The sequence below is a fragment of the Styela clava genome, chromosome 7, assembly GCF_964204865.1.
Source record: "Styela clava chromosome 7, kaStyClav1.hap1.2, whole genome shotgun sequence".
In the NCBI taxonomy this organism is placed as follows: Eukaryota; Metazoa; Chordata; class Ascidiacea; order Stolidobranchia; family Styelidae; genus Styela; species Styela clava.
Window position 1 is genome coordinate 16,117,320 of NC_135256.1, and position 13,514 is coordinate 16,130,833.

At 35.2% G+C, this 13,514-nt stretch overlaps 1 protein-coding gene across 9 annotated transcripts in view; it reads right to left on the reverse strand.

Annotated features, from left to right (window-relative positions):
* The window catches only part of LOC120327908 (uncharacterized), a 104,154-nt gene that overhangs the window by 15,333 nt on the left and 75,307 nt on the right, over positions 1–13,514 (reverse strand). For 6 of the 9 annotated variants that reach the window (XM_078114390.1, XM_078114389.1, XM_078114387.1 and 3 more), the window contains 2 exons: positions 7,160–7,247; positions 5,977–6,012 (listed from right to left, as the gene is read on the reverse strand). In XM_078114390.1, coding sequence (XP_077970516.1) covers positions 5,977–6,012; positions 7,160–7,247 — 124 coding nt within the window. The remainder of the gene's footprint in view (positions 1–5,976; positions 6,013–7,159; positions 7,248–13,514) is intronic. The other 3 variants (XM_078114388.1, XM_039394279.2, XM_039394278.2) reach the window with 1 other exon arrangement.

Consider the following 13,514-nt stretch of genomic DNA (forward strand, 5'->3'; position numbering starts at 1 on the left):
CAAATAGGAATCCGATATACATCCAGCATTAGTGAGGTATGGGGGTCGGCTATTTAACGTTCGTGAACCATCATTTGATAGAACTGAATTACACCTTTCAATCAGTAAGTCAATCAGCAAGTCAACCTACGCGAAAGGCGGATGTGAGTTTTCCTCCTAGGACTAATATCATCAATTATGCATGGAATATTATGTCGTCGCTATCGAGGCAAGTCGTCAAAACGCGTCGAACGCCATATGTACACCGATAGTTCCGTTTCATGATCCATTACGTCACCACGCAATGGCGTAAGTATGAAATTTACGTCAAGCTTGGGCCAGGATACTACGCGTCATCTTGGTGTGTTTACTTCTGATTCAAGCTCGAATGAAAATAGAGCAATAAGAAAAACCATTACGCATGCCCCAATTTGGATGTAGGTTGCGATATGCTAATAGTCTGCGAAGGGTAATCAGCAAAGTGTTTCGGGTAAGTATGGAGAATTTCGATTCGCGATTTGGTGGTATGCTATTATAGCAATAATACCTAAAAAAAGAACCGCTTTTATGGAATACTCGAATCTGCAAAATCAGACTTGCACGTCACGGCAAATGAAGACGGCATTACACATAAAAACTCATAACTGAACTAAACTTCACCGCATGATACTGAGTAGAGTTAACAAATTTACTCGGTAATGAACCTTCACAAAAACACAATTATCAAAACTTACAAACGTTATAACAGGCGGGTTATGGTGCCTCCTATACCCTTTGGTGTTTTTTCTTGCCGCCCGAATCATGCTTTCAAACTTTCTAGTGGTTTCCTTAACCAAGCTCGGCATCGATTCGTTTGGGCTTATCGGAGATCGCTCCTTTCTGTAGATTAGACGTTTGTATCAGAAAATCTACTGCGAGTGAGTGACACAAAATCGATTATCCGATATTCAGAGCAAAAATTCATTCAGCTACCAGACCGACGTTAGATATCTCGTCGATAATGTAGAATAATCCATATTGCTGGTACGAGTTGACTAAAATGTGGTACGAGTCATTCGAAAAACTTTGACGATTTTATGACAAATTCCAACATAATTTCTACATTTTACTATATGGTAATGAACTGGGAAATAATAGCGATTAGAAATTTCAGCCTAAACTGGAATAAATTAAGGTATAAATTAGCTAATGCTCATCGCTATCTCTCCATAATGACGAGAATGTGCATATTTCAATTGGAATAGCGAGACGGGTGCGAATAAATATACTCATCTTATTGAGAAAGTGTGCCAACCTAACCAACCTTGTTAATTTTTGTTGTCTCTGTGGATTGAAATTTATTGAAATTATTTAATAACAAAGCCAAACCTGCTTCCTTGCAACACCATGCAATTTCAGTCCACACCATGAATCGAAATGACAAACAGAAAACGACCTCTCGCTGTCCCAATCTCACTGACAAGATTGGTTACTCAACATTGCGCTTAACACCCTATCTGTCAAGTAATCTCATTTCCTCGTGAAAATAAGCCTCATTTATCAAATTTGGATATAAACTTAATATCAGAATATTATTTATAAATTTCACTGACAACGCCCGTTTCACTAACTTTGAAGTGCACTTCATAGTTTCTAACAATATCCTGGTAACATGTTGTCGTCCATGACCACTTCGTTCGCTCAATATTGGCTAGAAGCGTGGTTTTCTAATCGATTTGTACAGCGCTTATTACAGAGTAAAATTGATCATCAGATTTTACTACGTCCAACACTCGGCCATATGTAACCGGTGTTTAGGTTCGAAGAGAATAACTAAGTAACCATATACTGGGTTAGAAATATTTTTCTATATCATACATGACCTGGTATGGTACCTAATTGGGAGCGTAAATTATCTAGATATCATGTTTGAGTGCCGTCACTCATGGAGCGGATAAACCTGTCAAGCCTGAACAAACAATCTATACAAGCTTTACGTTATTCGATGCGAGATCGATTTTCTAACGAACGGCATTGCACCCGGAAGGCGTTTTCAACTTGATTTATAAACGGCAGGAGACTTTGTTAGTTTTATTACTATAATTAGAGTCGTAATTTAGTGAAATGGAATCCACCCATCAAAAATTAGAAATTTAATGTCGGTGAGACGCCCTTGAATAAAATAATTTGTTCCATGGAAATGATACGATTGTATGTAGGTTTCCACAACAAAACAGTTGATAGAAATTTTTAAACTTTCTGATAGACCATTTCTGCTCATTCGAACAAAAAATTTGCATAAATTGCATTATATATGGGCGTTCAATCACCCGTTAGAATGGGTGTATTAATAATAATATCCGAAAGTTCTGATTACCGATTTGATCAAATTTCTTAAGCAACGTACTCTGATTTGTCAAACCTCGTTGTTGAAATCCAAGGAGTGCGCATTGTAGAACAAATTTCCTGCTTCGATTCAATCTGCCTCGGCGTTTCACATTTTTCCTACAGATTTGAAATGAATCCTGTCCTACAGACCCAAAACTATATCTATGTACAGTACAGAATAACATTTACCATTAAAACAATACGCTTGCAATCATATTTTCAAATCATGTTTCGACGCAGTACTGACCTCAATTCTTATTCCATTTACAATGCTCAACACTGTTAACTGAAATGTAATACTGTCATTCTCTCGAACAATAATGCAAAATAAATCCTTGTCACATGGTTATCAAATTGCTTTCCGTCAGTAAATAATCCTTTATAATACGCCTTTCCTTTCTATCGAGCCTTCTGGGAGAAGTCATATTCATAAAACAACCTTTCGTAGCCGAAGATGACTATGTTTTAGTAGTTTCTCAGGCGGCAGAAATTGAAACCTCATGGAACATTTGTGGTTAACGCACTTTCCCGTGCGCGTATTTTTGACCCATTCATCAAAATTCGAACAATTTTCGAGAGACATTTTAACCTACTCATTCATTCATAAGCTTACTGCTTTCCAACATAAATCAACGTTGTTGCCAATTTCAATCATGATTTATATATACTTGACTGCTATTTAGCTACATTTCTAGTAAAAATTATATTCCTTCATCGTGAACGTTTGCGAATAGTAACACAATTACAGTCAGCAATACAGGGGAAATAAATGACGACTCGAATTTCACTTCCTCTAGCAAGGGTTCTTTATTCATAGCCTGCAGTCCTGCACTCACTGAAATTCGATTGTGTATTCTAAAGCTCTAAACGCACTGTGTCTCCCTTTGACTAACAGACTATTTATGACTATACTGCTTACATGCGACCACGGACCCTTCGATAACAGCGTGATGCAAGTGATATGGAGTGCGGTGTCCCGCGTCATAAAACCTTCGCTTACTCATTTCCGGGTGATTGGAATCATTGGCGTTTTGATCGAGAAATAATATGCATATTAGCTCGGGCCATAAGTGAATATTATTGTATTTATTACGACGATTTATCCTTTATTTTACACTGAGTATATAATCGGTGAGAAAGAATGCGCTATTCTGAAACTTTTGATAACACTTTCCAAGTACATCTGAGTAATATCAACAATACAGCTGAGTTGTATTACTCCATCGGTGACTCGACAAGAGCTGTTACTAATGCTTCTTAATATTCACTCATAACAAGTGGCAAAACAATTCGCACAACATTTAGTCATCACATTAAAAGCTTCGAAAATATCATCAGATTGATAAACCATGTCGTGGTCTCGTCAGAGCTATAGCATATACTTACTGCCTCAATATTAAATATGCCACTCTTTCTCGTATCAGAAATCGCCAAATCTAACATGCATATATATTATTTTTTTATGTTGTGGAATATTTTGCGTATATCTAAAACCCTTAGACGAATATCAGAATATTTACGAATGCTTTAAATATGATATATTGCATACGTCCTTGGCTGACCACTCCGATAACTGCACTCCATACACAATGTGAATGTCTTCTGTTTTCTGCTGCATTCTATCATCTCATCATGAATATTCTATATCTGTAATGTCATACCATTGTTCTACAGACTTAAACAATCCTGTTCAAGTATCCAACTATAGCGAGAAACCCTCACGACTTCAAGCTACAGGGTTTTATTCAACGTGACGTATCGATGCGTCACCGCGTTATGCTCAATATTGCTTTCGGTATACCAAGGACCTACACCACAGTTTACTGTTTTATGTTGCCCGCTATAAAGCTATACCAGGAAGTGACGAAATTGCATGTTGCAGTTATGTTATACAACTTTCTCTCGTATACATATGCGAGGCTTCGAACGAGAGAAACTTAGATCATGGTTTCATGTGGTTAACAAATTTAGTTTGTTGTTCGAGGTAATCGCGAAAAAGTAAAGAATGAATTAAGAAGAAATTAAGGTTTGTTTATCGAAATTTTTGTTCATTGTTACCAAGCAGACAAATTTACTAAATCATCGAGTGAAATTACTCACTATTTCCAGAATATTTTGCCAATTGTGTTGCAATGTATATATAATTGCAGTCATTCAAATCGAATTAATTTTTATATCGAATTACTACAAATTTCCATAATAATTTCCGTATTTGTTTCCAACTATTTTTATAGGGATTCACGGTGAATTCCCATTCAAATTTGTTGTATTTTTTTAGTCAATTTTGAATCAATTTTTCTTGGTAACATATATCTTCTGGTGTATGCGCATATATACCAGATGCTCGTTATAACTTTGTTTACAATAACTGGCAAAAATGTTTATAAATTTTGGTAACCGATATATACGCATTAAGTATCCAACGTTACAAAGGAATGAAAAATATAAAACGCAGTGATGTGCACGACGGATCTTTTAATCTAATTTTTTCATGAGATGCCTCACGTCTGTGACACGCTTTAAATAGAGAGAGTGGCTATGTGAGTGGAGAGAGTGGATATGTTGAGAGTGGCCATGTTTTCAACAAGATTGAAATATAATTATCTGTGTTTATAATCCCAATTTGTCATTTGGGTAATTATCAGTTGGGCGCAAGAATAATTCCTATATTCAATCTATGCCACCGATGGATTCGTATGCGTATACTGCAAGGAATGCTGTAGCAGGAACAAAGATGACTGACTATTTCGGAAAGTATAAAAATAAAAGAAAAGTCGCGGGATATCGTGATTTACATAATTGGACAAATTATTATTCAGCTACTAGACTGGCATGAAGTAAAATTAAAGGTTACAGGTCACCTTTGGGAAAACTTAAGTCGACCGCCGCCGGTAAATTATTTATTGATTGTGTGCATATGGCGGTCTTAATATTCTCCATTCATAAAAATATTTGATGTTGCGTTCAGCCATGCTTATTTTAATGATATATTGAACAAAATTAGTGTGACTTATCCAACGGTTAACTCTGGCCTGGCGTGTTTCAAAAATAGATAAATAAATGGGTTGAGCGAAGATAATCAATCGTTCTGATTATATACATCCGGTTGGCATATTTGTCTAAAATTTTATTTTCTTAGTAATCAATATTCAAACACAAGCCGAAGATGTGAAGCGTGAGATTTATCGCTGCAGAAGGGTTAAATATACTAAAATAAATAAATAAAAAATTAAGCTAGTAATGCGAACATTATGCAACCCGGTCGCAAATTTATGCGTTAGCGAATAAGAGTAATTATGATGTTAGTCTCTACTAAACTATATGTCCACTTGTCATAAATGTATATTACATAAAAGGTTTTTGATAACGTAATATACTGATAAAAGGAGGTAATACTGGCCAGGCACAGTGCAAATCATATTTCAAATGAAGGAAACGCACCAAAATAAAAGAGTTAGTTGAAGCTAAAAATATAAATAGTGTAATATACATGCAAATTAAATCCACTCCAAACAAAAAAAGTTAAATAAACGAAGAAATGAAATAAGTAAAATCTAAAAAAGAGATGCTTGAATTTCGAAGGACTAAAATGGAAATATATTTCATTGTCAAAGCATGTTTTTTTCTTACCTGTACTTTTTCGAGCATAGCGAAAAGATCGTCTGCCTGACATGGTGAATAAAAACAAAAAAATACTTAGACACATTACGATAGACAACAAGAAATAAGCAGGTCATTTCATCATATTTGTTCCTTTGCCATATGAATAAATACATTACGAGAGCCAAAATATTAAAGAGGTAATAATCAAGGGGGCTTACATATTCAGGATATCAAAGATTTTAAGAAAACGATTTAGGATCAAAAGAAGGTTTACAATTTTATAAGTGTTAATAAATATGATTTAAAAGGAGATTTTGACAAATTATAAAGCAAATATGAATGTGGTTTTGCATTATTTTATTTTCCATCATAAATATGATGATATGACCTGTCATTTCTAACGATAAGCGGAAGAAAAACATTTAAAACAAAGTGCCGTTGATTTTGTCTGTGTTGTGATTCGTCTGATCGAGTGGTCAATTGTCAATAAACAAACACCGACATATCCACGCACACCGACACTGTTAGACAAAGTGTGTATAATACACTTGTAAATCACAGTGAATTAGACGTCCATCTGAGTGACTGTGAATTACAAATGAATTCCACATACTTCTTTTTACATCAAACGCCCAACAAAACACTTCAAATTTGGCCGTACATGCATTATTGTTATTCCTATTATTATTTATAATGAGGTTATATACTGCCGGTATTGATGAATTTTGTGCTGCGCTCACCAAAAATTAGAATTATTGATTGTGATTCACAAAAGCAATATTTTTAAGTTTGCTAGGCGCGTGAGTAGTGGGCCACCTTCATGGTATGATTAAATATGCTTTTCTCCACATATTAGATTATATTGATTTATTTCAGCTAATATACAACAAAGCAAAACATTGTAAATAATTTTGGACGTCATTGTTCACTATCTAACAAGATATTATTTCGTAAATTATAATAATTGAGTAAATTGGAAGTAATAACTATGAAGGACTATAACTAAAAGCAAATGGATTTTGAAACTACATGCACTAATTGCACGTGCGTAATTATTGGACCATAGTTCTTTTATTATACAAAGAAAACTATTTACAACTATTCGATTCAGCTTGCTAAATTGAGTTGCAGGATTGATACAACTATGCTACGTTCTAGTGATATTTGACTGTCACTGAGAATGTATATATATAAATTTTAATTTATTTACCTTGAAGCTGTCATGCGATTGCTTGCCTTCAGTCATTGCTTCGTTTTGAGTGCAAGGTTCGCATGCAACGCCGCCCTCTGTGTCCCTCCTGTGAAAACAAAATGTGACGTCACATTTCAATGCATAGGAAATACAGAACACGCGGTGGCGCAAAAGACAAAAATATAGCGACTGGTAAGTGAATATGTTAACGCTACTCCCTTACTCCAACTAGTGGAAAGAGAGATCATAACAATAAAGTTACGAATTGAAAAAACTGTAGATCATACTGCATAACCAGTTGGTATATCATAACTTGAGTAATCCATTATATTAGATGTTATTTTATAGCCTGAGTAAATAAAATATTAATATAATACTAAGCATATCTTCCGTATATATACAGTACATCTAACATCTTCCAACTAACATCAAATTCACCCTATCAACACAACACAGAACTCTTTACACGACTATTTCGTTTTCTACACTCCAGTAAGACATCCAAAATACCTTCCACATTGGTCTGTCATATGTGTGGCAAGTGCCGCCGCCGCAGCCGCCTTTTCCGCCATTTTTGCTTTAGGTACTGCATGCTTTTGCAAAGTTCCGATAAACCGTGCAGTTATTTTAAACGTGTTTCGTTTAATTGGCATATCGTCGTCGATATCTTCCTCCCCAATGCTATCACTTTTATCCAATAGATCAGGGGAGGATTCGCTGGCCGATACAGCACAGCGTCTATGTCCAAGTCGCGCTATAGGCGGAAGAGCATTTTCAGCTCCGACAAAGCTCTTTACAGCCCGCCTAGCAGCCAATGGATTGTGTATCCGTAATCCTCCTTTGGCAGCACCTAACGTTTCTTGACTGTTGTTCGATAGCGTCCGTGCAATAATTTTATGATGTCTTCCTCTTGACGGATATGTCACCAATCTGCTTCTCTTCTGTCCGATGTCCGAGCTTCTCAAATAAGGTAATTTAATAATGCGTGGTGGTGTTTATGCCAGAGAAGGAGAAAATCGAAGTCAGCCAATTAGACAGTAACCAAATTAATAAATGTTTTCAAAATAAAAATTATAATAAACAAAATGAGACCCCATGGGAAGACAATACAATGCAACGCAAAATCGAAAACAGACCAATTACTAATTGACCACGAAGAGCGTAGAATTAACCTAAGATTGGTATGAAGATGATTTTAATATTCCTATTCAAGTTACTTGCTCTGACACGATTTTCGTTACGGCACTAAAGCATACCAAAATCTGTTATTCACAATATCGCTACATTGTAGGTAATAATATATTAGAAGTATGTACTGATTTATTGCAACTAAAGCTTTCAGTAATTTAGACTTTATAGCACACAAAATCTGTCTATAAAAATATATTATATTGAAACATAAGCGCACGAATAGTTTTCGAAAATAGAGAAATTTTGTGACTTACTGCAAGACTAACCGTGTTAGTTGATAAACCTAATTTTCAAACACACTCAATAAACTAAGTAACGCGGAAAATTAGTTATACACCTGTGGTTTATACTAATTTTCTAACTATTAGTTTTTCTGATCCACCGCATATGAAGCAGCAAAGCCTCTCAAAGACAACATTCTACCACTAATCCTCATGAGTCGATTTGCTAAGTCGGTCTGAAGGGGGAAAGAAGGGAAAGCTGCAAAGATAAATACAACTACGATATCGGCTTTACCGTTCTATGTGGGTAAACTAATAGGCGACAAATCACACTGTCAATTTTTTCTAATAAGCCGCAACCGCTAATGAATAGCTACAATCAACCGCACTGCTTGATATGTAATTCTCCTGCGGTGCTGTTTTGACACCTTTTCACGTCTTTGGGAATTAGCGTCAAGTATGATCCGTGCGTAAACAGCTCTATACGTGTTTCAATTATCGTTGGCCCTCATCTATCCTGGTATAACGACGTTACTGGTTGACGTCATCATGTTAACCCAACCATACATGGATGCCAGTATTATATTGTGTCGCTCGATAGGTCGTAAGGGATTTGATGATACATTTAATGTCTTTCCCACAAATTAGTAAACAGCTGAGTTCACGTTGGGTGATAACAGCTACATTTCCCTGGTATGTTTTCTTTACGACGCGTTAGTCCAAGTTTGAAGACTAGTTTTTGGCTTGACAAGTTTGAAAAATATGACACTGAAATATGTAAGTTAGTATTATTTTGATAATATCAAGAGGAATGTACATACTATTACTCAAAGCAGACAAAACGATACTACACCATTAGCTCATTTATCGCCATTATCCAGTTATACCAGATACACTGAAAATTATTCAAATAGGAAGTCTTAACACAACGTACAGCATTGTACGTGATTGGCAATACACATCTTGTGTAGTCGCTCTAACAATTAAATCCACTGTCTACGTCGTAGCCCAATAGCCCTCTATGGATGAGAACATTCAGATTAAGATCGGGCCACATTTTTAATCCTACTCCTAACCATGAGAGTAATTATTGCTTTATTGCTACCTATATCAATATTGTCAGAATATTGACAACAACTGTAATACGCTGTGAATGCTGTTTATACAATACCCAATCGAGGACATATTTTTTATCACTAAATACATCGCATTAAAAACTTTTAATTCGTTCTAAATTTGAGAAAATATTGACGCAATAGTTTGTCATTGACTAACTAAACCACAGCAAAAACTACGATGCAAAGAAGAATACTGAACAAGGTACATTATTAGATCTACAGTATGCGCGTGTCGTTATTAATACCTAAATCCCAGATGCTGCATTTGACAACCTATTTATTGTCCATCTAATTAGTGCGTAAAAAAATTCCATCCAGTTCCTCTCGGAGAGGAACAGGCTGTCACAAATATATTACCAATAACAAAAATTGAATTTTTCCTAATAGAATTATCCTAGAAAACAAATTTTTACTTAATTTTATCGATTTAATTTACTTCCGTGCCCGAGCCGAGCGAGAGAGCATAAAACAGCGTCTTCACCTGAACCATTTTGGCAATCGCCAGGTACGGATACAAACGAATACCAGTATGTGGAATACGTTTGGTCAAAGAGAAATCCCATTGAAAGGATTGTCGGCAGAGCGCACCGTTGTTAATTTTTAACGAACGTCTATCGTCTATTATTCACAAATGTGCGAATAGGCGGAATAACGAAGTGCGTTGGCGTAAATGAAGCGAAATCGTATTTATTCTCTACAATTTGTATTATTAAAGAAAAGAAGCTTAACAGTGCATCGCACTATGAGTCAATTAATATTATAAAGGGCTAAATTTGGATTTCGCAGACCGTCAGTTCGGCAAACATCACGGTTCCGACGGTAAATCAATAAAACGGAATATATGCTAATGTTAATTATGTTGGTTAATCGATATTTACAACTAACTTCGTGTTATATTACCGGTGTTACGGAATTAATGTTAGATCAATGTTACTGACCGCTATCTGTGTCCATATGAAAGCTTTAAAATTACCTTAATTAAATGATCATAAATAAATTAGGTTAGGGTAAAGGTGTTGCTATGTTGATTAATAAATAAAAAGCATAGCTTTCATCGATTCCAAAATGGTTTCTAGGATTCATATGCCGAAGTAAGAGCTCTAACTCTAACAAGTATACAGAATTACCCTAATTTATATAAAGCCGTTTCCTTCGTTCTAAACGAGTACAATATTTGTGATTTGAAAGTTTTATTCAGCGAGAAAACGTCAAAGTTTGGGAGTAAAACAATCAGTGAATCTAATTTTAATTTCACAAAATCTGTCAGGGAATTTCTGTATATCAATTTCTTAAAGATATTACCAATTCGATTATCAATTTCTTAAGGATATTATTGTATAGTATATGACATGCAAAATTGTCTTCACGATATTAATATTCAAAATACAGAGATCCCTAAGACACCCTGCTAAACCCCTAATAACAGATAAGCAGAGTAACAAATTGCGATATTATCTGGAGCTGTGATTTTTTTTGAGTGCTATGTTAGTTAAAGCTGGTGCGAATAATGCGAAAATCATTCCCTCGTGGTTTAGCTATACTGCCAGTTACAAAAAAACTCTCTCGAGTGATAGTGATTGAAATTGCTGCCTAATAAACGACGGATAAAAAATGACCTTAACAACCAAAATACGCATAAATCTGAATCTGAACTAAGTCAAATTCAGAAACCAACTACCTAATCCTAACCGTTACAAACAACAATGATACGTTCTTCCATTTTGCAAAATATCACTACAATACCAGGAAGACGTAGGCTTATCATAATAACACAACATTACAGTTTGATAGATATATAGGTAGGCAGAACTACCTACCAGTGGTAGACTAGTGGGTTGATATGTAGATAGTACAAAATGGTACGCTTTTCAAGCATGGGTGGTTATCCTAGAAAACAAGAAATCAAAATTTCGAAAATCACCATAATTTTATAGGATCTAGCTATGAGGTAATTTGAAATGGATCCAATTTTGTTTTGCGATTGTATCTACTAACGTGAGTATAGATATTTATTCCAAAAACGAGCGCATAGAGCCCTACTCACGAACGTCACATCTTTTGTAATCATCGTTGTTATTCAACAAGATGTCAAGGTACCCGCCGCGAAGCTGATTAATTCCTTCCATTATGGTTTATTTGCATCTAAGATCTGACGGAAGTTCATGTATGTCAGTTATTTCTGTAGGCGTGTTATATATATGAGTAAATACCCCTGGTCTACATGGACCTTCATTTATCAATGGTTTTAGTGATATAATCATTGATTTGAATAATTTTTAGTTAGATTAGGAGAAACCGTCTTGTAGTTAGCGATTAATTACTTTTATTACATTTTTCTCATAAAGGCTGACTTCGTTTTAGATTTTTAAACAAAGATTTTACAAAAAAAAAATGAAAGTATGAGAGAGAAGGTTTCCCAGCACTCACTTGAATTTGGCTTCATTGTTTAAAAATAATAGGGTCTTTTTTAGTTACATAAATGTTTACCACTAGATAGACATTTTTTCATTCACTGCAATAAAATACCTCATAATATAACCAAATAAATATAACGCCTTGAACATTTGCAAATTCACATCACATGACTTTCTAATCCTGTTTGAATAACTACACCCCAACTGTAATTTTTCGTTATTCAATTCGTATGCTCCTGGAGCTGATAAACAGACTACCACGTTCCATAGAACAAAAGTAAGCTACTGACTTGTCAAAAAACAAATTTGTTCAATATCCACGAATAGTGGGCATAATCTGTAGTGCTTGAGGTATTAGTCCACTCATACAGATACCAGTCATTTTGCGTCAGTAACAGACACAGAGTTCATACTTCTCTACATTTGAATTTATTTCATGATTCAATCAAGTCGCCAGTGTCTGCTTAGCATGCGTCATGTATATAGTCGCCTTTTCGAGACCACTCAAATGTGGACCATGCTTCACTAAAGCTCAAATTTCTCAGACGCCAAGCTAAGTTGTTTAAATTCACTCTACGGATGCGACCACATAAACCGGACATAGTGGTTTACGATTATTTGTCGGGCGTATGACGTCATACAGGGTTTTGTTTTCCTGCGCCGCGGGAAGGTATGAAGCTTATGTAGATTATAAACACTACGTGAAAAAGAGGAGGTAATATATGTTAGTACGTACTGGCATAGTTAATGAATTTCATTAAGTACTTGCGTCAGTCGGAGTGAGAAAATAGAAGTGATTATTATACTAACATGAATAAAGCTGATAACTTTGTTCTTACAAACTCTCGACGACGCGACCCATGACTAAAATTCTCGATAAAGTCTATCAGAAACCCCTCGTCTAAAGACAGAAATGAAATGCAAAATATCTTTTCTATTAGTTCAAAAGAATATTTCGATATTTTTTACTGGATCACGATGTGTTTTAGGTGTTTGAGAATTCATTTTATTACACTACAATACTACATAATCATGAGCACCCAATGGACACCCCTGTGGCAATCATTCTGGTAATTTTATTAGAAATGCAATCACAAAACTTATAAAAGAAACATTTTTGCTATAAAATTATAAATTCGGTGATCTTTTTTAATACCTAAATATCCAAAGACTACAAACAAAGTCAGCTGAAATTTAAGACGACATCCTCGATGAAAGTAAAACACCCGACTGGTTGCTATTCAGCTTTTTTTCACATTTAAACTGTTATAATGTAAAGTATAAACAACTTAATGGTTAGTTTCCGAAATATATATATACTTTCAGGAGGTGAATTTCAGGCACTCAGTTGGTATACCCAGCAAATTCAATACTTTACAAGAATGGAATTAAATACAAAAGTATGAAGACCAAAACAATCCTATGGCAC